Source organism: Lonchura striata, chromosome 6 (genome assembly GCF_050655825.1).
Source record: "Lonchura striata isolate lonStrDom1 chromosome 6, ASM5065582v1, whole genome shotgun sequence".
In the NCBI taxonomy this organism is placed as follows: Eukaryota; Metazoa; Chordata; class Aves; order Passeriformes; family Estrildidae; genus Lonchura; species Lonchura striata.
The window spans coordinates 28,737,934-28,763,940 of record NC_140708.1 but is presented as its reverse complement, the minus strand read 5'-3'; the positions used below and the strand labels follow the sequence as shown (position 1 = coordinate 28,763,940).

The 26,007-nt window shown below is 46.4% G+C and overlaps 1 protein-coding gene across 4 annotated transcripts in view; it reads left to right on the top strand.

The window, feature by feature from the left end:
• The window catches only part of NT5C2 (5'-nucleotidase, cytosolic II), a 59,584-nt gene extending 35,048 nt beyond the window's left edge, over positions 1-24,536 (top strand). For all 4 annotated transcript variants that reach the window (XM_021536323.3, XM_021536324.4, XM_085583674.1 and 1 more), the window contains 15 exons: positions 10,751-10,868; positions 12,241-12,336; positions 13,635-13,726; positions 13,914-13,971; positions 15,197-15,290; positions 16,305-16,358; positions 17,475-17,558; positions 18,310-18,351; positions 19,455-19,562; positions 19,898-19,964; positions 20,540-20,710; positions 21,553-21,604; positions 21,834-21,894; positions 22,415-22,591; positions 22,812-24,536. In XM_021536323.3, coding sequence (XP_021391998.1) covers positions 10,751-10,868; positions 12,241-12,336; positions 13,635-13,726; positions 13,914-13,971; positions 15,197-15,290; positions 16,305-16,358; positions 17,475-17,558; positions 18,310-18,351; positions 19,455-19,562; positions 19,898-19,964; positions 20,540-20,710; positions 21,553-21,604; positions 21,834-21,894; positions 22,415-22,591; positions 22,812-23,063 — 1,526 coding nt within the window. In that variant the 3' untranslated portion in view covers positions 23,064-24,536. The remainder of the gene's footprint in view (positions 1-10,750; positions 10,869-12,240; positions 12,337-13,634; positions 13,727-13,913; positions 13,972-15,196; positions 15,291-16,304; positions 16,359-17,474; positions 17,559-18,309; positions 18,352-19,454; positions 19,563-19,897; positions 19,965-20,539; positions 20,711-21,552; positions 21,605-21,833; positions 21,895-22,414; positions 22,592-22,811) is intronic.
• The last annotated feature ends 1,471 nt before the right edge of the window (positions 24,537-26,007 follow it).

Sequence of the window (26,007 nt, the reverse complement as noted above, 5' to 3'; positions counted from 1 at the left end):
GCAGGGTTAGCCATTGGTGTTTTAAAGCTAAAGGCACACAGAGAGGCCAAATTGTTCCAAGTATGCTTTGAGCTGGATGTCTTTTCAAATACCAGTGCAGTGATTATTGTCCCTGCTCTCTTTGTGTTCTGCTCTTCAGAGCCTGACCATTTAAAGCTGTGTAATGAGCAAATGAGGTCTGGAGCTGTGGGATCTCACATGCTGGCATTGGGAATGAGGAGTGGAGAGAGCATGTGTTGCTTGCTCTGTCCCAGTAAATCACTGACTGACAAACTGCTAATCTGCTGTCTGTGGATTCTTGAAGAATCAGAGTGATAAACAGAAGCTGCTGAAAGAATGAGTCTTCACAGTGTAAGGAGAGTTTCAAAAGCTGCTATATTCTGTTTTCTTGGTCTTAAAAAGAAGATGGTAACACCAAGCTGGGTCAGCAGGCTGTTAGTATACCAAGGCGAGCAAGACGATGAAACTAGGGAGGCAGTTTTTCAATCTAATCGACTCCTTATCTAGTAATCTTAATACCCCAACAGAAGTACTATTAAATTGCAAATACCCTTGTGATGACTCCAACAGCTTACTCTGTAGGAGGAACCAAAGCTGAGAGTACAGAAGGCTTTAACTCTGAGATCACATGTGTGCCATTGCTTTGTGAATGCCTTATTTTAGCACTACAGAAAAACTTCTGTATGTGGCTTCTTGCCAGCATGGGCACTTGTACTGTATCTAAGCACAGGTGCACGCTGTTAAACAAATGTGTAGCCTTGGAGGCTCACTCTCTCCAGTGAATATGGAGAAAAATAAGAAGTTAAATTTGTTTGGATGCTGTTAAACCTGAAAAATGCCTTAGATATATTATATTAATGACTTCTAGACCTTTAAGTAATTTGCTTCTTATTTCTAGATGATAGAAAATTATGTTTGAACTTGAAGCCCGAGCAACTATTTCTTCCCTGTTCATAAGTCTTTACTGAAGAACTAAGCCCATATTTTGGCACAGTAATTTGTTTCCATGGAAATGCAGGGATATTTCCAATATGGGATTATAACTCACAGTGGGCTGTATCTGAGAGAGGTAAATTGTGAAGGCCATTTGTTAAGCACAAAAAGCATTCTCTTGTGTCAGGAAAACTAAATATTTCCTGTGAAAGAACAGGTGACTCTGTAGTCATTTTTAAAATATTAATCCAGTGCAAAGGAAAGTTCTACTCCAGACAAACTGAAGTTTCCTTGAAATGCAGAGTCTGTCCGAGTTGCTTTTCTCAACACGCACAATGTGACCTCAGTACTGCTGTTCTTACCTCAAGCCATTCATTTTTATTCAGCAGAAGAAATCTTTCCAACACTAAGCTCTGCTCTGCCAACCTCTGAGGCATATTCAAACAGCCCAAATCTTTGTTACATTGAAGGCAAACAAAGTGCAGCAGCAGAGAGCTAAAAATATCTGGAATTTACCAATGAGAGCACTAATAAGCCTGCTTTGGGAAGCGTTAAAGCTGATGATTCTTGACAACACTTGTTTTTAATACAGGCAGAAAGGAGCAGTAGAAACAACCTGAAGTGTGGACCCTTCAGTTCTCAGCCTGGCTGCACATAGAGTGCTGTGTCAGTCCTTGAAGCAACAACAAACCCTGTCTTCACACTGCCTGTTAGCATGCAGAGCGGGAGAAGGGGAGCTGATTCAGTACCAGGTTGGAGGTTTTAGAGCTGAAAGCTGTGCTGTGCACTTGGGGATGTTTGCAGGAGCATTAGAGGGAAGGAATTTTCCACTGCTTTTAGGCTGCAGTGGGTGCGTTGCTGCTTTATGGGCTCTGCTGCGGCTGGGGACTGCAGAGCCCTGGGGCTGCTCTGGAGGGGAGCTCTGGTTTCCACCCAGAGCCCCGAGTTTGGCATCTGTGTCAGAAAAGGGTGCCATGGAGCCACTGGAGATCACATCCACAGGATTCAGCTCTCTGCTGAGTAGTGACCCTTGCCTAAGTTTCTGTTATCAGATTTACTGTCAAAAACATCTGTGGGCACAAAGGTGCTCTGCAAGGTCTGGCTGCTCATGCAGGGAAGGGCAGCTTGTGCATTAAGCATACAGAAGTATTCTGGGATGCACCTGGAGGTTTTGTCAAGATATTGTTTGCTGATCACTACAGACACATAATTTTTAATGAAATAGAAAAGGCACATTAAATATTGAATTGTGCTTTAAAGCTAAGCTTTGTCTTACTGCCCAGGTCACTTCTGTGTTTGAAAAGGTTTCTATGGATAAGTGAAAATTATACTCAATTTGGCAGCAGTTTCTTCTCATTTAGACTAAAAAAAAATTCAAAGAAACAAACCAATGTTGCTACCCATTTTGTTTGGTATTATGAAAAGCCAATTTAAATATAAGCTGAAATGCTGCAATTCTGCATTCCATAGTACCATGCATTTTTATTTATGGTTTATGCTTAGAATCAAACCCCAGGAGTCAAGAGGATTGGAGACTGTTCCTAATTGGTTTTCAATTCATTTTGACTGTAGACAAACCTTTATGGTCACAGTTCAGCCAAGTTCATAAACAAATGGCAAGTCAGAAGTTCACCATGTTCCTAATTGAAAACATGTGAGTTGTCCCTTGGATTTCATTTGGGATTTCTTGTGGCTGCAATCAGGCACGTTTACCACTTTGTTTACAGGCACTGAGCTCCCAGGTCAGCACAGCACAGAGGTGCTCCACTCCATTGCCTGCATGCAGGGCACGTGTTTATGTGGGCAGAGACGACCCAAACCACTGCTGGACACACCAGAGCTTTAAATAGGAGTGTTTTTCCTTTCATGGCCAGTGAGGATGCTGTGAAGTGAAATGCCTTCAGTGGCTGTGGCAGGAGCTGAGGGTAACACTTCATGTGTCATTGGAAAGAGAGATGCAAGGCAGGGCGATCTGGAGGTCTGTGCTTATCCCCATTCCTGGGATTGCCAAGCCAGCTGAGTGTTTCTACAGAGGGTCCCCACAGTACAGGTACCTCTGCAGGGTCTAGTTCCAATGGGAAAGAAAATCCTCGGTTTTATTTCTAGTACAAAGTGACAGCACCCTTCCAGGCTGTGCAAGCCAAGCGTGAGTCTGGGCTCCCATCAGAGCTGAGCAGTCTGACTGCTCTGTCAAAACTGAGGGTAGTTAACACCCAGGTGTGAGACTTAAACATGACATTTCAGACTCCTTCCTGTGTAAGTAATGAATTATTTTAAAATGGAGAGCAGCATAGCTTGAGAAACCTTAGCATTCCCCTTTTGTTGCATTTCAGTGGCAGTGCCTGACAATACCTGCCTGATGAGAAAAGGCCCTGTAACACAGAGGCTAAAGTCATTAGTATGCTGGAGCAGAAATCCTCCTCTTTTCCACTTGTATATGAAAAGTGGCATTGCTCTGTAACAAATCTTGCAGATAAGGTACCCTGAAAGGAGGGTCAGTGTGTAGAGGTCAGATAGCATTCCTTACTACGTGGTTACTGCTGGGGATCATCAGACCTCTAGCCTACAGCTGAGACAGACTTTCCTCATACTGTGGCAGTATGGGAAATGCTTGCCCAACACTTAGAAGTATATTTAATTGGTATTGTTATTTCAGTGGGGTTTGGTTTTTAATTGAGTCCAGTGTCCCAAACACCTCCAGGACTGGTCACTGGCTCCTTCCCTCTGTATTCTCAGCTGGAGTTCCCAGTCAGGTGGTCAGGAGTGCCAGGGAATGAGTATGCCAGGGTGTGAAATAGCCAGTGGTGTTATTATGGAGGTGTGTCTGTCACAGACACAGTGTAGTGGACAGTAAATGCCTGACTTTGGGACCATGTGCAGAGATACTGACAGGATGGAGAGTTCTGGGGATAGATCTATCCTGTTCTGGGACACTAGGATCTCATCTGATAGACATTGTTGAGGCAGGATACATAGATATTTGTACTGTTGCAGGGAGTGGGTTTGGAAAAGGGTATCTCAGTCCTCAAGGCTTTAACTAAGCAGTTTTTGTCAGTACAACACGGATATAAATCTATTCCTAATACACACTTGCATACTTGGCAAATAAAACTCACTACACATTACTTACTCATGGTGCAATTCAGAGCAACAGTTTGATCCTGCTCTGTAAGTCAGGTTTGTGTAATTTCAGAAATGTATTTGTACAAGCTTAATTATGCATGTTGTGCCCAAGACATAAATCTAGATACCAGCTCTCTACCTGCCCATGTATGTCCCTAACTGCCTGATTTGCATGCCTTACTCACTGGAGAATAAGCAGCAACTGAAGAAACCTGTTTTTAGTTATTTTACTTTCATTTCTTCAAGACTTAACGCAAAATAGTTGGGCTGCATTTCCTGTCCTTCAGAGAAAAGGCAAAACCCCATGCATTATGTGCCTACATTTTGGCTTATCTGTCTTTGTGTGACCTCTGGAGAACCCAGAGAGTGGGTGGCATTTCTGACGATCGAGTATTTGTACAAGCTTTTTTGCAACCCTTTTGGAGGAGGTCATCGCCTCTAGTTTAAGAAATACTGATCTTATCTGGACACCTGTGAGTCTACAGCACAGATAGCACGGGGAAGACAGCACTGAGTGGGGAAGGAGTCGAGACAGTGTGTGCCCAAGGGATCAGAGCAGGGGTGTCCCACCTGCAGCAAGTGCCCTGACAGTGTGGGTTTGTTTGGGAGCAAGCACCTTTCCCTGGGCTGCTCTTGCCTTCCAGCTGGGAGGAGAGGCAGGTGAGGAGCTGGCAGATGGAAGGGATGAAACTCCTTCAGGAGGTGGTAGGGCATCATAAGAAGGCAACAGATGGGGAAAAACTGGAGGCAGATGCAAGTGATACTTCAGGTCACCATTTAGTGGTCCTGCTCTGCCTCTCTGTCCGGAGGAGCTGCTCTCCCTGCAGGCTTCTCTTGTAGCAACTGCCTGAGCTTGTTTTTCCCTTCCTAATGAGGGTTCTGGTGAAGGAGAGCTGCTTTCTCAAAGCTGCCACGGTGGTTTGGGGAATCAGTGTGTTGTCACTGTTCCCAATTCAGGGCTTTTCCCAGCACCAAGTCCATAGTGATTGGAAATGAAATGGCAGGCAGGACTGCTTGCAGGTGTGCAGTTTGAGACAGCAAATACATCTCACAAATGGGAGACAACTGAAGCAGTGCAGAAAGGGGTCATTATTTTAACTTCAACTCCTGCTTATCTCCCAAGATCTATGAGTACCCTGCAAGAAGTGTTGGCAAGCCTGGAACAAACCATGTTACATCTTCAATGAGAAGTGCTCTTGTCTGAATTTTTGTGTGTGGGAGCAACAAGGGAAGATATGGGCAGCTCCTAAAGGGTTTTCTCCTCCCCACAGCAGAGCCATCACTTGCACTAGCCTTCCAGGAGGTCTGAATACTTTTGTGGGTCATTTTTGCAACATCATTCCAATCAGCTCAGCTTTGTATTTAGTGCAAATTGGATCTCAAAGGTGATTCTTGATTATTCTGTGCATACCTGTAAGTTGGAAAGTATCTCTGGCATTCTCCCTGTGTGTGCATGCCAGTGAGAGCGCTGCAGTGCAGCTCTGTGTGCAGGTTTGGTGCTGGCTGATCCTGTGAAAGCCCAAGTGAAAGCGTGTCCCAGGGTGTGTTTAAATGCAGACATCCCCACAGACTGACCCGGTGTGCGAGGCTCTCACTGGGAGCACCTTCAAGGTGTAGGGCAAAATTCTCTTCTCAGGTTCCCAGAGTAGCTGCTGACTCAGTCTCCCAAGTCTCCTGCATTGACACATGCAGGCATTGTATGGTGTGAAAGAGTGTCCTGAAAACAGTAATTTGTCACTGACTGAGGAATGGACCATAATGGAAAAGCTGCAAAAAGAGCACAAGACCTTTTCTTGAACCAGTTGCTCTGTGTCTGAGGGAAGCATGAAGGGTTTGTATCACTTGGGCAATGTGCTTGTAGCCTCTTCCTCCTAATTATCCCTGAGCTGATGATCTAAGACTGCTTTGTGGATATGAGGACAGAATTTTGCCTGTAGGATGCACGATTACCAACGGTGCCTCTTCTGTAAATCAGTTGTAAGTGTATTTGGAATAACTGCCAGGCCAGCTTCTGAGTTTGCCAGAGGACAGAGCTCCAGCAGACACAGTCCCACATGGCACAGAGCTGTTGCAGTTTTAAAATCAGTCTGATTTTTTTCTTTAACAGGGGATCCCAGTGTAACTCCGTCAAGCCTGGAGTGACACTCTGAATCTGCATCTGCCTCATGTGAGTTAAAATCCTGGCAGCAGCATTTTGCATAAGCTGGAGCCTCTGTAGAGAGCTTTATTTTTTTTCCTTTTTCTTTATTTTTTTTCCTTTTCAGGAAGGCTATAAAATTGTAATTGTATGTGTCTTGGCAGCAAAGGTAAACACAACCACACAAATGCATGAGAATTGCATACCTTACTGCACAACCCCTGCTCATTCCAGACCAGCTTCCCTGCTAGCACGTCCTGTGTCAGTCAGGGATGCCCGCACTCATCACAGACCTGAAGGCTTGCAGTGTTCACTCTGGGGTACTGCTTTTTACCTTTTAATGGTGTATTGTTAAGCTAAGTAATGGTATTAAGAGGAAGCTGGAATGCTGTCAGCTAGCTTCTGTTTTTTTAAAACCTTTAGTTGTTTTCTTTCCACCCTGGTTGCATAATCCATGAGCACTGGATGCTGATTGCCCTGTGCTGCTGAAGCGTCTGCCTGTATTGGAACAGTACTATTAAAATAACAATTCCTCTGGGACTTGGCTTTGTGGCAGAGACATGGTCATCAAGCAGTAAGAAATATCAGAATCAGTTGTAGCACGTGCTTTGGTTTTACTGTCATCCCATGTGTGTTGGGCAAGGATGGTGTGAAACTGTGTTTGTGGCTCTGCCTCCTCCCCTGTCACAGAGCTGGGAATGATCAAAGACTGTGCCCTTCTCAGCTGGGTGAAAGAGCTGGGCACAGGAGACTGCATGGCAAACAGCTGAATTCATCATGGTGCCATGACACACAAACTATCTCCATCAGCGGTAACAGGATTCAGCAACCAGGTCTGAGGGAGGGGATATTCCAGCAAAGTTAAAAACCATAATCATGCATCAGAAAAAAGTATTGATCTGTCCTATCTACTCTGTTTCCTCATGGCTGCCTGAATACATGAGAGAGAACAACCAGCCCTGAGTACAATTTTGAAATAGACTAACACCTGTAATTGGGGCATCTTTCCCAAATATGCTGCCAGAGTTGCAGTGATGCCAGCCTGTCCATTCTTCGTCTGAGGAGGTGGATGGTTTGTTTGCCCAGAGGAAGCTCCAGTGACTCAAATAGGCTTATGAGAAATGTCAGGGGGTTGTGGCTTGTTCCAGCTGATGCAGCCAGTGCTGTGGTGTAGGCTGCTGTGGTCTAGGGTGCTGTCAGGGTAGGCTCAGGGAGCTCTCAGTCTCTTCCCAGATGTGTGTCTAATTAAAGGAAATTTTATCTGGAACAGTAAGTATGCTGGTAACTACAGAAAATTTATTCTCCCTTTCACAAGTCCAGTTTCCTGTGTCTCTGTTTAGTTCATGTGTCAAGGAGAAGGCTCTCATTTCCCAGATATTGTGGAGTAGTAGAAAAATAGAGATGGGATCTGAGGCATGAATGAGCTAATAGTTTAGTTTTATCCAAAGAGATATCAAGGAAGCAAAATCTAGGGCTTGAGAGGTAAGGGGAATAACTGTCCCCACAAAAGAAATATTTAGAGTAATCCTAATTGATATACTGCCTCAGCAGAGACTTGGGATGATGAAGGCTGAGGTTGAGACCTTTTCTTCAGCCTTTTTCCTAATGGTGCTTCAGCTTGTTTTCTTAGAGAGTTAAAAGTCTGTGGTGATTCTCTAAGAAGGAGGGGCAAATACAGAAAGAAATAAATTGAGTGAGGGTGTTTTGTGAGCAGCTGACCTTGTGTCCCACACAGCTGTTCCCTGGTGGAGTGTTAGATACACAGATTGCTCATCAGAAAGCCCTACAATTTCCCTGGAAAAGCTCTGCTGGAGCTGTTGATGAACCACTTCTGCTTGTCCAAAGATGTCAGTGTGCTCCTGCCCAGGTTCCTGTCTGGGCAGCACCACCATGGTTGGTGACTTCAGAAAGACCAGGGTTTCCTTGGAGAAATGGTTTGTTTGAAGTGATGTGTTATGGGTTAAGTTGGTAGCATGCTCAGTTTCCCAGGGGGCTGAGAAGGAGGAGCAGCAGCTCCATGGACAGAGCGGGGCACTGGTGCCTGTTTCACCTAACGGGGAGCTTTACAGAGCTTTCACATTCTGACAATGTGTGCAGGTGCACTTACAAGAGTTTTCCCTGGGAAGTGCCTTTACTGTCCTGAATCAGAGGAATTCCTTGTTCCAGATGATGGTCTGGTGTCACTTTCACAATTTTGTTCATCACCTAACTGCCTATTGCTCCCTCCAACTCTAGCTCACTGCCCAGAATTACCTTGTTTGTCACTGCTTCCTTCATTAGCTGTACCTTTTGATTGCTTATTCCTATCTATAGCTCAATCAATCCTTCCTTTCCTAAAGAAAAGACTACGTGCATTGAATGTTGTATCATGTTGTTGATGTTTGCCATTGGTATGACATTGCTTGGAGATTTTGATAACTGCTTTATTGATTTTAGTTATCTATTTAAGACTATTACAGGTTTGCTTATTACATTTTCAATGCTGTTAGTTTAATGGGGAAAATTAACTCTTGGGATTCTGGTACTTTTGAGGTTATTAAGAGAAACAGGAGCCCTCTGTCATGGGTACTGTGCTTTCAGTCTTCTGACAGTCTTGTTTCATCTAAAGTCATTGCCTTTTAATTTTTTTTTTTTAGTATTTTATATATTTCTTTCTCCTCTCACATTAAACTTCTGTATCCCACAGTATATATATATATATATATGCTGGTGAATACTGGGCAAAGTACAGACAATGTGTATTAATATAAATAATGAGGCCCACGGATGTGTTAGATGTCTCTCAGGAAAAGCAGTCTGTCCTCTAATGAGTTTACTGTGTAACTTGTACGTTTTCAGCTAAATTTGAAATACTCAAGTGTTGGAGGCAGTTGGACCCATTGAACTCATGGTAACCTTCATTGCAGTCAAGGGTTATATTTATTTCTCTTAGGATCAGTTTAAGACAGCAACATTATAGTATCCCACTCCTAAGGGGAAGGGAGCACCCAGGATTTGTAGGTGCTCGTGGTTGAAAGGAATGAGGAAAGCCAGGGGGTCCACAGAAGCTTACAAAGTTTTATTAGTAAATTACACTTGGCATGAGAATTGGTATGTTAATCCCTGACCTTCTAGTGTAAGCACACAGCAGTGGGGTTTGGATAAAGGGGTAGGGTAAAAGGGAAGAGAAAGAGATTAATTAAAGAGGGGAAGAGAGAGAGAAAGAAGAAAGTGGAAAAAGAGATCACCAGTCCTAGCAGCAGTACTCATGAGGTGCCCAGCATCCTGGGGCACACCTTGAAAACAGGGCTCTTGCTTTCTATGGAAATTAGTTACCATGTGTGCTCCATTCTTCCAGACCTGAATGAAAATGGATTGGAGGGTCTTGGGTGGTCTTGATCTCCTCCATGCAGTCCGTACCCACTTCTCAACCTCATTCCTGCACTTGAGCTGTGCTGTGCTTATCTCTGGGAGCCAGAACAAGGACGTTTGCCCAGAAAAGTGCTGTCCTTACCTCCACATAGCCCCCTTCTCCAGCCACATCCTGTTCTTTCTCACGACATGTTATTACCAACAATCCCTGGCTGTTATTACCAGCAATCCTTGGTCAGCTTCAGGACTATCCAGCTGTCTCAGTGTTTGAAACATGCACATTGGCCCCTTATCTTCTGGGCTTCTGCAGACATGCAGTGAGAGTAAACATACTGCCAGAGAAACCCTGTGATTTCCATCTGTCCTGATTGCCTTTTAGATGTAATTTAATGATCTGATTAAACAGTAACATTTTCAGCACTTGGGAAGGTCATTTGCAGGAAGAAGAGAGAGAGCCTGCATGGTAGGAATGACTTAGTTGAACAAGTCTGTATCTTTTTTGTGGAGTGAAGGGAAGGTGTGTGTCCCAGATGAGCAGCTCCTCTGACATGTGAGAGCAGTGAGCTTGCTTTAAAAAGTAGCATTTTGATGCACAAGGGTAATAACACGTAGATTTTTTGCAGTTCCATATGGTGTTATTAACAAACAAATCATATGTTAACTTGACAGCTCTACCTTCACACTTAGTCTGCAGCAAACATTAATTCCCCTGAGATGAAATCTGGAGCAATACTGAACTTTGGGACTGTGTCCAGAGCAGTAACAGTAGCACTGAAGTGATGAATTTCAGGCTTTCTAACTTCCAGTACATGTCCCCCCACAATTTATTGGTTTCTTTATCAGCTTTGCAAAAACATAGCAAACCAAAACCGTGTTGGAGCAGATGCAACAGGGAGTGTTCATGCATCTGCCTAACAGGACTGCAGGGAGAGGAGCTGCTGTTTGAAATACATTTTTCCTGATGCAGAGAGCTGTGATAAACTGATGGATATTTCATCTGGTGCACTCTGCTGCTGAAATTGAAACTGCAGCTCTGCTTCACTGCAGCCCTGGGACAGGAGCTAATTCCATCATGCTCTGGGCTGGGGGACAAAGGAGGGAATGGTGTGTGGAGGAGGGAGAATGGGTACATTATTTTTAATTGCCTTCTTGTTTAACCCCCTAGCTGTTTTCAAATTTTCTAACTGAAATCTCATCTTGGTACAGTGTATAAATCCCCTGAATACGAATCTCTTGGATTTGACCTGACCGTAGAAAGATTAGTTTCCATTGGATACCCTCATGAGCTGCTCAATTTTGTGTATGATCCTGCATTCCCTACCAGGTAAATGACCAACGGGTACCGACCCCGCCCGCTCGAGGCCCAATTTCTTGTTCTGTGAAGTTCACAGGTGACATGTGAGGCCACCTTTTCAGCTGGGGATGTGAAGCCTATGGCTGGCCACAGATCATGGGGAAGGGAGAAGACTAATCCAGTATGTGGGGGGGGCCTTTGCACACATGAGCCCTTGCCAGCAAAGAGGGAGTGTGCAAGAAAAAAAACCCTACTGAAAACATGGTCCAAAAATAGCCTTTCAAAGCAAAGACAGCAGAGGCACAATTGGATTGGGAGTGAAATCAGAATCAGGGGGAGGATGAGCCATTGCTGTCCAAGAGGCTGCTGGGATGTGTCAGAACATTTTTCTTTAATGATTTTAATTAGTAGTGTTGTGGTGCATAAGACATCCTGAAAATTAAGGTGACAGTAAACAAGAATAGAAGTGGGACCAATCAAGTTTTCTTGTCAAGATGAATCAAATGTCAAAAACACTTGATTTAGTAACTTTTTGATTTTATAATTTTACACTAAGTTAATAGTGCAGAATTACTAAATTCCTATATTTTGTCTTCTGGTGTAAGAGGTAAACAAGACATTGTTTTGAACAAATCTTTTGATCTAACTCTGCACCTTCAAGTTCTTACCAATTGTGCCTTTGCTGGATTTTGCTTCTTTGACTCCTTTGGAGTTTCTTTACAAAAGACTGGACCAGAGGGTTTGTTGGTTTGTTCCAGTTTCAGTCTGGCAGCCTCCTTGCTTTCCTCCTCTCAGTGTGTTTTACACTGAGAATTGCTGCTGGCTGTGTCCTTGCCTGTAACAAGGCATAGCCCCTCACAAACTGTGATGAGAGCTGTGTTAAATCCTCCATCCCAGGGAGGGGGCAGAAGGGATATCTCCGTGGGAAGGCTGTGTTTGCCAGATGCAAGCTGCTGGATAGATGAGACAGGGTTTTGCCAGAGTCAGAGCTGGGCATGTCCAAAGTATTGTGCCATGGTTACATGCCCCATCTGGCTTTGTCTGTGACAGAGCCATGAAAGAGAGAGAAATTCCTGTATCACAGCTCACTGTTCCCTGCAGCCCGACAGGGGTGTCAGGTGTGGCAGAGGCCCTCAGCTGCTCTGGTAGATGACAGCTGAGCCTTTGGAGGCCCTGGGGAGCAGGTCGAGTGTTTCTCCTGCCTGGTGATGCTGGGCTCTGGTTGCTCACCTGCTGCCAGCTAAAAGGGACAGTAGGGACCCCATCTGCATCATAACAGCAGCTCTGTTCTGATGCCCCATGCCAAGTCAGCAAAGCTGTTCTAGAGCTGTTCTGAGTGCTGCTAAAATGGTCACCCCTTAATGCACTTTCCTTTTCATATCCTAAATTGCTTTCTTAACAGAGGCCTGGTGTTTGACACCCACTATGGAAACCTGCTGAAAGTGGATGCCTATGGAAACCTCCTAGTATGTGCACATGGCTTTAATTTTCTCAGAGGGTGAGTGCAGACTCTTGGCTGTTCTTTTTATCTTAATACAGTCTATTGTGTCTCAGTGATCCTCAGGGCACCCATTGTATATGGAGTCACAGGGACTCTACTAACAGCAGAGGCTGTGTTGGTGTTCCTACAGCTCCCTTTGCTGTGGATGAACTGTCTCAGGTACAGCAACAGCCTAGATGTTTACAAGGAGAAGGGCTGTGCCACCTCAGGCACATCCGTAGCAAGCTGGGAGTAGAGGAACATGTGCTGTGGGAAAGAGTTGATGGGATCATCCAGGGGTTGTTCACCTGTCCTGGCAGAGTTTAACATCAGCAGCTTGTCAGTCAAGACAAAGTCATTGCTTGAAGACCTGTGCCCCATGAGACTGTCAGCTCCACAGCCATTGTTAGAAAGTTTGAGGGTGTGAACTGGCTTGGGGTAGGAATAATCTTGCTCTGCCCTTCGTGTTTCTGACCTTTGAGGGTGTCAGAACTGAGACTGAGCCTACATTTCCTGCAGCCTTCCCTGGCTGCTTGTGTTTCTTGTCCCAGAGAAGGTGCTTTAGGAAGCAGAGAGGACTGCACTGCCATGTTCCTCATGTGTCCCAGCAAATCCCCACTCCCACGTTCCTGTTGCAAGGGCATATGAATTGAAGGCTAGGCAAGCTCAGGGGCCCCAGGGTGACAAACCTTGTCATTGCAGGCCTCTAAATTCTTGCATCAGGACTTCAAAATTTAGAAAAAAACCCACTTTTATGTGCATTCAAGTTCCTCTTTGAACCTAATATGATCTTCATTAGCTCCAGAAATTAAGGAGACCAGAATAATGATATGAGTTCAGTCATTGCCACCCTGCTGATGAATTGCAGAGGGCCCCACACAAGCCTCCTGCAGCAGAGCCCTGTATGCCTGGCTGAGAGCTGCTGGGAGAGTGGGCAGCAACACATGGAAAGTGGGGGAGAGTTTAAGATAAGCAAACAATGAAAGTGCAGATGATTTAAAGCATTCTCCTAGCCAGCAGCATGGGCTTAAGGTCGAGCTGTGGACTCGACCACTCTGTGTCCCTGGGTGGGCTCAGTTTGCTGATTCAGCAGTGAGGGTTTGGTCCTGGCTCTGCTGGAGTCAGCACAGCCCAGGGAACACCCCTGGATGCACTTTTCCTCTTCTGCCAACAGTGCATATGGGGAAGCTGAGAGTTGATTAAAGCACAGCAGACTTTGGTTAGTGGACCCTGCTACAACTCTGTTTTGCAGGTCAGCACACTTTATCTTCATTATGCTTTGTGGTTTCACTCTTCTCCACTTTATTTATTCTCAGGCCTGAAACACGGGAGCAGTATCCAAATAAATTTATCCAGAGGGATGACACAGATAGGTTTTACATTTTGAACACGTTATTCAATCTACCAGGTGAGTCTAATGTGAGCCAACACAGGCTTCTTTCTGTGCTTTTTAAGCCAATAAAGCTTTGCTGATGTACTCTACTTTTCTGTTTGGTTTTTTTTTTTTGCCTTTTCTTCCTTTGGGCACAAAGTCTAAAGTTAGCAGGCTGTGTGATGTTATCCTTGTTTTATAATCCCACTCTGTTTCCTTGCAGAGACCTACCTGTTGGCTTGCCTGGTGGATTTCTTTACTAACTGTGACCGGTACACGAGGTTTGTATTCCCTCCACTCTGAGATGATGATGGAACAGTAAGATTGTTATTGTTTTATACAAGAGCAATACAGCACAGATAGAGCTACTCAGCACAGATAGAGTGCTCAAAACCACTCAAGTGGTTCTGGTGGGCCTCCTATAATTTTGTGGTGCTGAGTTGATCTCTGTGTACAGTTTATGAAGGTTTCCTTCACAGGGTACAGCAGTACCAACATCCCAGGGAGGGATGAAGTTGGTAGGATTGCACACTTTTTACAGGGTGATTACAGGCACCATTCAGTTCATTTTGTACCTGCATCCATTGGAGCCATGTCTGAGCTGGTAACTGAAAGGCTGAATTTCCTCAGCCAGTTACCACAAGTGCTTCATGTCGTAATAAAGGACATTACACACTTAGAGGTGAAGTGCTCAGTGTGGTATAAAAGGCTGTGCAGCATGAGTATTTACCTTGCTGTCAAAAACATAAGCATAAAAACAAGCTGTGGTTTGAACTGGCAAATGTGAATGCTTCTGTGCTGCTCATCACCTGATGTGATGGATCATCTTTGCATATATGTGAGTAGAAGGCAAAAGTTTACAGTGGCTTCACCTGGGAGCAGAGGAGCTGTTTATGCTGGCAATCCATCAGGTGAAGTACCTTTTCTCAGGAGAGGCATGATGATTGCTGTCATAATAAATACAGCTTTCTGTAATCCTTCTTGATTTCTTCTAATGCAAGCTGTCATGCTGTCTCAAAGATACCTCCGGAGTATCTTGTAATTTCTAACGTTACTTCTAAGTGTTTAACATAGAAGCAATTCCTCCTCTCAGCAACATTACATTTAATTGATTTCCATGACTCTCCCTTCTTTAGTACTAGAAAGAGGGAGAAAGAGCACTACTTTGTTTATTCCATCAGTACCATTAATCTTCTGTTAAATGCTGCAAATGGCATTTTTGCAGTTTTCTGCAGTCTTTTTACCTTCTTGTAACGTGGGTGAGAAGTAAGAGTTACAGTCACAGCAAGCTGTGGTACAGCTGTGGAGGCACAGACATTCCTGGTCCTGTTAAACTGCAGTTGTAGCCTTCTTTCAAGCCTGAGCTGCAGTAAAGCAGTAGATAAGAAACCATGGTGGTAAGATGAAAACAGAAGATCCAAACAGCATTTTGAACTGTCTCACTCCTTGGTGTGTTTCTTACCTGCTGTGACTGACTGCTAAAATCTCTCTTCTGTCTCCTCACAGCTGTGAAACAGGGTTTAAGGATGGAGACCTCTTCATGTCCTTCAGGAGTATGTTCCAGGATGTTAGAGATGCTGTTGACTGGGTTCATTACAAGGTGACTGCAAGAACTCCGTGGGATGTGTGTGGTTGTAACTGGGTTGGAGGGGCTGGTGTGGAACTCCTGAGTTCAGACGTTCTCTGCCTGCTCTGGGCAAGGGCCCTGCTTTGCCGCCTAGTGAGCAAATAATAGATTGCAATGGTATGGGAGTAAGTCCAGATCTCAGCTGCCCTCCTGGTATGGGAACATACCTGTCTTGGCTTCCTATTCCTTTTTATTGTGCCCAGATTTCATTTTTATGCTCTATTTCATGGGTTTTAGAGTGTGATGCCGCGAGGGTATTTGCACTTCAAGTCCACAGCTTGTACATTGTCCTAATAATTAAAACAGTATTCTACTGCAAATTGTTTACACTGGCACTCTCCTACATTGTCTAAAAAGTACTGGCATTAAAGAGAGAAATAGATCAGCTGTTCTCTAATTAGAGAGAAGCATTTCAACTTCTGCACACATTTGTGCACAAATTTCGAATATAATTTTGTGAACATTAACGTATGGTTAAAGACCTGATTTTCTTGTTCCCCCTCATTCAAGCAGTCTGTTGGGTGGGATGGAGAACCATCAGAGGATTACTCTGCTCACAGTTGTACTTGTGGTGGTCCTTTTACCATGCAGAAGTCAGGAACCTATTTTTCTTTCCTTATGCAGTGTTGTGTGATACATGTTGGAGTTGGCCTTTGACTAAAGCATTATGGTCAGTGTTGGAGACAGGTCGTTAACTGTCTTGTTTGGTATGGCAAATCTATTTTTTGTTTGTTTCTATTGTATTCCCTTCTGAAAGGGTTAAAATGCTGTTGAAGTGGATTATTTACCATGGTGAGGGAATCGATGGATCACAGAGTTTGTGATGGTCCCTGCTACTCAAAGCCTCTCATCTCTAGAGTCACTGGTTCAGATTCGCCCTGGTTTGTACTTTCACAGCATTTTAAAGTGTGAAAGTTGGCATTACTTTGTTGTCTCTTACATCATAAGTTTCCATGACCTCACTGGGTTCTGTTGTTTCTATTTCAGGGATCGCTTAAGGAAAAGACCCTTGAGAATCTGGAGAAGTACGTGGTGAAAGATGTAAGTGTGAAGTTACTTTACTTGTGCTATGTGACATTCAGTACTGACTAAGCAGGCAAGAAATAAACGTGCTGATTTGCTTTACTAAATCACAGAACAATATGGCTGTGATTTCTGTTGTAATAACCAAAGTGGAGAGTTCAGATGCAGCCTTTATTCTGAGCCAGTGATCCACATGATTTTGTATTGGTGTGCACAGTTTTAAACATAAAATGTAAAAGCCAGAGGAAATGTGATCAAGGTGAACACACTGGCAGAACTCATGTTGTGTCTTTCAGTGGTGAAAGCAACTGTGTTCCCTGCCCATGTTTTTCTGCCCAAGCAAACCTCTCTTTAAAAAGCAACAGTTGAGCATCTTTTTAGCCACGTGACAAGAAAGTCACATTTAGCCATGAGGGACTGAGGGAAAGATCCTGAAAAGCTCACCAGTGTCTAGTCTCTTGAGAACCCCAAAATGTGTGTTCAGCACATCTAATTGAGCAAGCTCCAGTGGTTCCCTTACTCCTGCAATCTCTGCAGTGTGCAAGGCCTCTCAGGACCACTTACGGAGTAAGTATTTTTTAGTTTAGATCAGCTCTGTGGTAGATTATCACTTTAAAGCAGTTAACTTTGTTTCTAGTTACACGCCTACAGAATTCCTAGGTAAGTGTTCAGTGAGGTAATCAGCTATTTTGGCAATGGACTGAGATTTCAGATTCAATAAAAATAGCCCCAGGAATAAATTCTCCCTAATTTGAGGTTGGAATTATAATGCATTCCAACTTGTGGCTCGTGAGCTCAGATTTCACCTGCCTCTGGGCCCATTTCGGGAACGGACTTGGAGCTGGAGCAGATCGGTGGGAGCAGCACAGGGTGCCTGGCACTGTGGTTGGCAAAGGCACTGCAGCCCTGCTGAGCCCTTCCCCCTCGCCTTCCTCCACTGGGCTGTGCTCTGGAGGGGTTACCTGGATGGACCAGCAGCTTTCCTGGCTCTGGCCAGTGCACAACACGTGAGTTTGCTTGCTCGATGGTTTGATTTGCCTTTTTTTTGTCTGTTGGGATCATAGTTGAGTGTTTTTCCCATGATGTACGTATGTAACTTTTGTGTGTGACTCGGATGTTCCCCTTGGCTTGCAGGGGAAGCTGCCACTGCTGCTCAGCCGCATGAATGAAGTGGGGAAGGTGTTTCTTGTCACCAACAGCGACTATAAATACACAGACGTAAGTGCTGCTTCAATTGTTGGGTTGGTGTTTCATGGAATAAGCATAAGCCAGCCAGTCATTTGGGTGGGTTTTGATGGAACATCTTCTGGTGGAGAATCGCGTGTTTTCTAATCTACATGTAGAGTGGGTTAGTGGTGGCTGCAGATGAAGTCTTGAGTCATCACCTTTTGTCATCCTGGTTCTGGCACTGAGCTAGTACAGGCCTGGTTTAAGTCTCTCTGTGCTTCACTCAGTTCCTCAGTAACTAAAAGGCTGTAAGGGAAAGTGATGCTCAATTTTGGATTTTAGCATACTTTAAAATGCAGACATTCCCTTTCAAGTGAGATAGATAGTCTGAGTATAGACAGGTCACCAAACCAAGGTCCTGGAGAGGTCTGAGACCCAGAAAGGGCTGTCTGCTAAGATGAGAAATAAACATGGTTACTTCCAACTCCAGGTGAATGTCAGGATGTTGCAACACTGCTAATCTAAAGATTTATATGCTATTTAAAGCATTGTAAGATATGCCTGAAGCAGTGTGCAGTTTTCTGAGGCAACTGTGTTACTGGATTATAAAAACTACTGGTTTGATTCCTATCATTGTCCTGTTCCATTCATTTTGTCTCCAGATCTTATGCTGACTTCTGTGTAAATTCTAAAAATAAACTTCTGTAATATTAAAAGATAAAAGCATAAAAGCACACTTTTATAAACTACACAAATGCATGTCTAAAAGCACATATTTTAATGCTTTCTTTCTCTCTTTTAGAAAATTATGACTTACTTGTTTGACTTCCCACATGGACCAAAGGTATGTGAATTCTAGACTGCAGTTGCAGTTGACACTGATGTGCCTAATTATCTGTGTAGCTGGAAAGCATTTTAATCCTGCTTCGTCGGCTGCATGGGATTAGTTGCTTTAATCTGGTTAAAATACACTTGCTGTTTTGTGTCCTGTTTGAATGAGATCAAAGCAAATACAATATAACAAAGAGAAAAGGGGCATCAGCTGGTCTTAAATTATAATCTGTGTTAATGATAACATTATTTCAGTGATAAAATGTCTCAACTGTGACATTTTGCCGCCAGATTTCTTAGAAATAATGCACAATGGTTTAGAGGTTGTTTAAAAAAGCCATGATGGCAAGGAAATAGTTTTATAAAAACCTTAATTATCATAACTCCAGAAGTTTTAGTCATGCTTTTTTTTTTGTTTTATTTTTCTGAGGTTAAGACTCAGCCCTGCAATTTTTGGAGAAAGATTTATAATACAAACTTATACTGCTGTTTCGGTCTCCCAGTGAGAGGTTATCTCATGTTGAAAAGATATGTTCTCACACACTGCTTTAAAAGCAGAAGGCAGCCAAGAGGGAAATTTTGAGAGCATAGATACTCATCACAACTGATAGCTAAAGAAGCCCCTTGCTGTGGTCTTGATCTCACAAAGTGCGGAAACATGGAGCAGAAAGGGCTTGGTATCCTTTGGGCAGGGCTGTGTTTCAAATCTCTTGGAATAGAGTTCAGGCATTTCCCACTCTTGGCAAAAGCAGCAGCATGGCCTTGTAAGCTGCAGCTGTGGAGTTGCATGTGTCCAGATGTGTGTGGGATGTCACCTTTAGGAACAGTGGCAGGGTGTCATTTACTGCTTCTTTTTATGTGGCAGCTGTGCCCTGACAGGGATGTTCAGTGCTGTCCTCAGCCTCCACTGCGAGGACTGGGATGGGATGGGCTTCTGGCTAAATGGGAATGCTTTAGGAGATGATGCTGGCAGCTCAGCACAGGAGGTATGAGCTAAGGGATTTTGATGGACCAGCAATGACCCAAAGTTTTGGCTATGGACAATGACACTCCAGTTAAACTCTGTGGGTTTTCTTGTGTTGTTCCTGATTCTGGGGTTTGTTTTTGCCTTTGTAGCCTGGGAGTGCCCATCGGCCATGGCAGTCCTACTTTGACCTAATCCTGGTGGATGCACGGAAACCCCTCTTCTTTGGGGAAGGCACTGTATTGCGGCAGGTGGACACGGTGAGTGGCCATGGAGGGTACCTCCATGGCTGGAAGGGCTCCTGCACCTCCTCTATGACAATGCACTTCCTCAGTGACAATGGGCAATGCAGTGTTTAGAAAGGACCTACCCTAGAGATTGTGGGCTGGAGTCTCCTCTAAGTGATTCCTGAGCAGCTCCATCACCTCGAGGCTTTGCTGGATTCCCTAACATACTGCAGGTGACAGTAGGAAAGCCACCTCTGTGCTGCTTGGGAGTGAGACAGATAGACAAAGAGTGACATATCAATGGTATCAATATAGAAAAGATCCAGACCATGAGCTGTTCAGCACTAACACAACACCTCCTTCCACAGGTGACCGGGAAGCTGAAGATTGGTACTTACACTGGCCCACTGCAGCACGGCATTGTGTACTCAGGAGGTGAGGCAGGAGCCCTTCTTGTTGTGTGGAGTGGCTCTGATGTGGCCTTCAGCCACTCCAGCTGTGAAAGGACTTCTGCCAGTCAAGGTTGTGCTTCCCAAAGTGCATTGTTTTGTGCCCTCTGCACACTGCACCAGAAGCTCTGCGTGATCAGAGCTGCACAAGTGCAGGGAAGGGATGGACCCCTTCCTTCTCAAATGTCCTTTTCTTCCTTGCCAGGGAGGGTCTGGGAAATGCCTACGGGGCTTTGGGTGGAGGGGTGGCTGCAGCTGGCCTAGTGCAGTTTCCCCAGCTGTACTTCAAGGTGCTGCCACCAGCGTGAACATGCTTGGAAGGTTCCACCAAGCCAGGGAAGGGCAGTGGGTGGATACAGAGCTGTCTGTGATGCCCAGGGCTCCATTTCTCTCACATGGTGGGGCAGGCAGCATGGCCTCTGTTGCTGCCATTCATGTAGGGGTGTGCATAGGCAAAGCTGCTCGTGGGTGAATTCCCAAGCAGGTGAGCTGTGTCCAGGGCAGCCACGGTCAAGCAGCTGTTTTGGCTCACTGTTCTGAGCCATGCCATTCTTCTCTCAGGCTCTTCGGACACAGTCTGTGACCTGCTGGGGGCCAAAGGGAAGGATATCTTGTACATCGGAGACCATATCTTTGGAGACATCCTCAAATCCAAGAAACGCCAGGGCTGGCGGACCTTCCTGGTGATCCCCGAGCTGGCGCAGGAGCTGCACGTCTGGACAGACAAAAGCGGTCAGGAGCCGGGCAAGCCCCTGGCCAGGCTTTGCTCTTGCTTGTCTGATGCTGCACCCCTGAGATCGCCAGCGCTTAGGGGTGCAGGGGAGAGATCACCCTGGCTTGCCACTTCTCCTTTTGGCCCTTTTCACTGGGTCTGGATGCTGGTGGCAGCAGCTGGGGTGCCTCTCTGTGGGCTGGCCTTGGGGTCCCAGGCCTTTCCTGTGCTCTTTCCCAGGCTATTGTAATCAGCCAAGTGCTGCCTTGGCCATGGGAGAAGCTGCAGCTGGGTGGGGTTGAGTTGTTCCTCATCAATAACTCCAGAACCTCCTCTCCCTCTTCATGTATGGAGCTGTGCCTTCTATGTTAAAAAATATCTGACAAGACCTCAGTTACTCTCCCTGTAATGCCTGGGCCCTGACTGCTCTCCCATCTGCAGGGAGTCCCTATTCACCAGCTGCTTCCTCGTTCCTTCCACTCCCTCTGCTGCTCTGCTGCCAAACTGCTGTGTGTTTCCCATCCTCCAGTGCTCCTGCTTTTTTCCCAGGTTCGCCCTTTGGTCAGTGTAAATAGGGCTGGGGGTTGTGCAAATTGCCCCATGGCTGGTGGGAAGAGCTGCAAAAGTTCAGCCTCAAAAACAAAAGGGCCAACGAGAAACCAAGCCCTAAGTTCTGCCCACAGCACAGAATGATTGACTCCTCTCCCTGCCCAGAGGCTGTGAGATGCCTCCAGTGTCCCTGCTCCAGTGTCCCTCTGCTGCCACGTGAGGGGAGTGGGCAGGGGACTGGATTCACTTTCAGCTCTTTCCATTTCAACAGTTTAAACTTACCCTTTTCCCCTTTCTTTTCTGGATTTTTCAGCCCTTTTTGAAGAGTTGCAGAGTCTGGACATTTTCTTGGCCGAGCTGTACAAGTGAGTGTTCAAACACTTGACAATTTCCTGCTGTTTCCCCCAGCTAACAAGCAGCAAAACCTTGGGGTTGGGGTTAGAGGCACTGCTGCTGGAGCCTTGACTCAGGCCTGGGCTCTGCCCATAGACCAACCTTCCCCTCCAGACCAGCCTCCCCCCTGAGCCCCATCCCATAGCATGTGGTTCTGAAAGACTTTTCACACCATGTATTTACCTTCTCGCCTGTAACTAGGCATCTGGACAGTAGCAGCAATGAACGCCCCGACATCAGCTCCATCCAGAGACGCATTAAGGTACCAATCATCAAAATCCCTTTTCATCCTTCTGGATCCCAAAGGGCTTAACAACCTAGCCCCACTGCTCAGTCCTGAAATGCTTTGCTCTGCCTTTGGGTGGGCACAGCAGGCTTGGCAAAGCTACTTGGTCTCAGCTCACTGGTGTCACTGGCTCTCCTGAAAGGCAGCCTGGTCTGGAATAGGGTCCCTTTCCTCAAGCCCACAAGCAGCACTGGCCAAGGGTGCTCACTGCTGCAGCACGTGGCAGTGGCACACATAGGCTCACAGGGGCTGTAGCCTCCGATTCAGCCAGCCATGGGGTGCCAGCCCAGGGCAATGCTGGCCCTGAGCTTTCTGCCACCTTCCTTTCTGTTACCTGGGGCTCAGCTGTGCCCTGATGCCACAGGATACAAGCACAGAAAGCCTTGCTGGAGATCCTTGCAGGTCTCACGTAGCCCCCAGCCCTCCGGGTGCTCTGCCTCAGTGTTCTGAGGTACTGCCTGCCTGGCCCAGGATCTCACCTATCTTTTCCTCATAGAAAGTGACCCACGACATGGATATGTGCTACGGGATGATGGGGAGCCTGTTCCGCAGCGGCTCTCGGCAGACGCTGTTTGCCAGCCAGGTGATGCGCTACGCTGACCTCTATGCAGCCTCCTTCATCAACCTCCTCTACTACCCCTTCAGCTACCTCTTCAGAGCCGCCCACGTTCTGGTGAGTTCCAGTCCCAGGGAGGTGGGCAGGGGTCCCAAAGGTGCTCACACTTGTGTCCATTCTCACTTCCACAGGACACAACAGCACCTTATAGAGGGTTTGGTGGCTGTGGACTGTAGACCAAAGGGTCACATTCTGGGGTTTGGTGTCCATGTCTCTCAGGGAGGCAGCCTGGGGCTGGGGCACTCCTTGTCACCTCCTCTCTCTGTTCCATGTGCAGATGCCACACGAGTCCACAGTAGAGCACACACACGTCGACATCAATGAGAAGGAGTCGCCGATGGCCACACGCAATCGCACCTCGGTGGATTTCAAAGATTCCGACTACAAGCGGCACCAACTGACCCGTTCCATCAGTGAGATCAAACCGCCCAACCTCTTCCCCCAGGCACCTCAGGAAATCACACATTGCCACGATGAAGATGATGATGAGGAAGAGGAAGAGGAAGAAGAAGAGGAAGAAGAGGAGTAAGAAGGAAGAAACCAAGTATTTCTGAAGATAAACCATGACTCTAGCAGTGATCAGGAATGGATTCTGTTGTTGGGGCCCTTGGGGTGATGGGTTGGGGGGTGTGATTCTTGCAAAGGCACATTTTGAAAGTATTTGGAAACTTCTAACAAATTAACACTAATTAGGAGGAGACCCTTGTTTTCAGTTTTGCAGACGGTTCAAAAAGCTGATGGATTCTAACTGGGTGGTGCATTCAGATTGGACTGCCCACCTGTGCTGTCATGCTACTCCCATTACATTTTGGGATGCTGCATGTTTCTCCCTTTCCCATGATGTGTTTAATTTGGTTTTCATTTGAACAGTGTCCTGTGAACGGTTTTTGGCATTTGTTACATTCTCTGTGGAGACAGAAGGGATGTGCTGGGCCCCGCAGGAGACATAATTATCCAAATCCTGCTGCCCATTAGGTTGCTGACCTTAACCCTTTGCTCCTGGGTTACATAATCCCTCCTTCCCATGTTAGCCAGGGTGTTGCTGTGCCTTCCAGGACTCAGTTTACCTTCTGTTGGTGTGAATTTCTCTATGTAAGTGGTTTGACTCCTCCAGCCGTCATGGATGGCAGTGAGATTCCAGCTTTTGCACATTTGCTGCCATATGCATTTCACCTTGTAGCCACTTGTTACCCTCTCCCAGCTTGTCCAAGTTCTCTCACCATTATGCGATGCATAATTTCCAGGGCATTTCTCAAACAGCTGAGCTGCACACTGTTCTCAAATCCTTCATTTGTAGCAGTAAATATTAACCCAGGAGCTTGAAGCTGCTGCTTTAGCATTACATTATTCACTCTGTGTTCCTCCTGACCTTTCTGTCCTCTCAACTTTAAGTGAAGCATCCCAAAATCAACCCCAGCCACCATCTGGAGTGAAAGGGCCTGTTGTGCCAGGGGGTGCAGGCCACATGGGCCCGCCCTAAACTAGGAGACAGCACAGCCACAGGGCCAGCCCCAGGGTGGGAGCTGGGAGCTCCCGGCCGTGCAGCAGCTGCCCTGGTCTCTGCTCTGGTGTGGAGCCAGCGGAGCCTCACTGCTGGCCGTGCTGGGCAAGGCTGTGTCCCTGGCCACAGAGGGTGACGGCTGCTGTCTGGGGACTGGGGGTGTCCCAGGGATGGGCAGGTAGTCCTGGTGCCTGAAAGCCAGCCCAGGGAAGGCACAAAGCTGGCACACAGCTGGGCAGCAGTGCCCTGTGGTTTTCCTCTGAGTCATGGGTGCAGCCTCCCTTACTCCAGCCTCTGCTGTTCGCTGCAAAGGGATTACAACGAGGGCCCTCTTGTAATTAATCTGACTGTTGTTTCAGTACCATAAACTCATTTAATTTTTTCATTTTAAAAGTACCTTAGTAGAAAATAAAAGAAGAAAAACCACACCACCAACATCTGAGCAGGAAAATGCTGCTCTAGTGGCAGTTGTTCAAGTCAATAAATGATGTTTCTAAGAAATGCCTGGTGCTGTGTGGCATGTTGCTGAGATGATGAGAGCTGTGCTGGAGTTGGTGGGAAGAGATGGGACTGGCCAGTGGGGTGCCAGCAGGGTGGGTGACTGGGGAACAGTAAGAGTATCTTTTGGGAACTGGTCATGTGAAGCACTGAGGAGCAGTGACAGTGGATCTTGCAGTAAGGGCATGCCTGGTCCTCACATTGCCCCAGGAAGCAATGGTGAGGCACGAGGCTTCTGTTACCACCATTGCATCAGCCAGGAAAGCATGGGGAGGGCAGAGAAACATTTTGTCTTGAACAGAAAGTGAGGAGGAGCTTTATCATGGTGGGAATGGGAACATCCCTACACTGCCACTACCTCCAACACTGTCTCTTGCCAGGACTGTTTCCCATAGACATTACCAAGGACCACTTCCTGCCCCTCTGCCCCTGCAAGACACATGGCCAGGGTGGCAGCAGGGCACAGCAAAGGCTGTGCTCACCAGGAGCTGCAAAGCAGCTTAAATAGACAAGAATACCCAGGGAAGGCCAGTGCTGCCACGCAAGGCTGTGCCTGGCTAAGACAGGCAGCCTTGGGCACTGCTGAGCTCAGCCCTCCCCTACAAACCAACTCCTTCCTCATGCCAACCAAACCAGACCTGAGGAGGTTCCCCCATCAGCACCATCACAGAAGGATATTCAATACCGGGCCCAAGCTGCCAGACAGAAAATACTAAATGGCAACAGCTGGTGGCCAACACTCAGCACCTGACACTTAAGGGATTGCTGAAAACGTCAAAGCACTGAGTCCCTGATACCTCAGTTTTGGGGTCTGGAGAGGAGCTAACACGTACCCACAGTGAAACTAGCTGCAGGAGGGGTTCCAGGGAGCTGTTCCCGAGCTCTTTTACCAAAGGCCATGCTGGGCTCTGTTACGTTTAAACTTTGTTTCTCCAAGTATAGCTACTTGAATTTTTTAAGCTTTAGCTCAGCAGCCGGGGGAGGCATGCGGCTGCAGAAAGGGAGGTCTGGGGAGCTCCACGCATTCCTCCTTCCCAATCGGTCACCACAAATAGCTCACTCCCAGCCCAGGGCTATTTCTGACTGAGATGGGGAGAAGAGTCTTCAAGGCTGGAGCAATGAATGGAAAGTATTTGACCCTCACTTCGTGGTGGGAAAATACCAGGCAAAGCCTGACGGATGCACAGGCACTGCCTGGCCTTGTACCATCCTCTCCATCTCATGCTGGCTCCACCATGAAGCTGTGGTAACCATGGACCAAGAGCCAGGGTGAAGCTTCTTGCCCTGGCTGGCACTGGGGACATGGCCACAGCCCAGGTTTCCAGCCCACACCCTCAGGCAGCTGCCTGTGGCTGATCTGCACCAGCTGCCACTTTCCAGAAGCTGGTGGCCTGGCAGTACCTGTGTCTCCAATCAACCTGCAGAGCCTCAGGGAAAGCTCCTCTGCTCTCTCTGCAACCTGTGCCCCAACCCA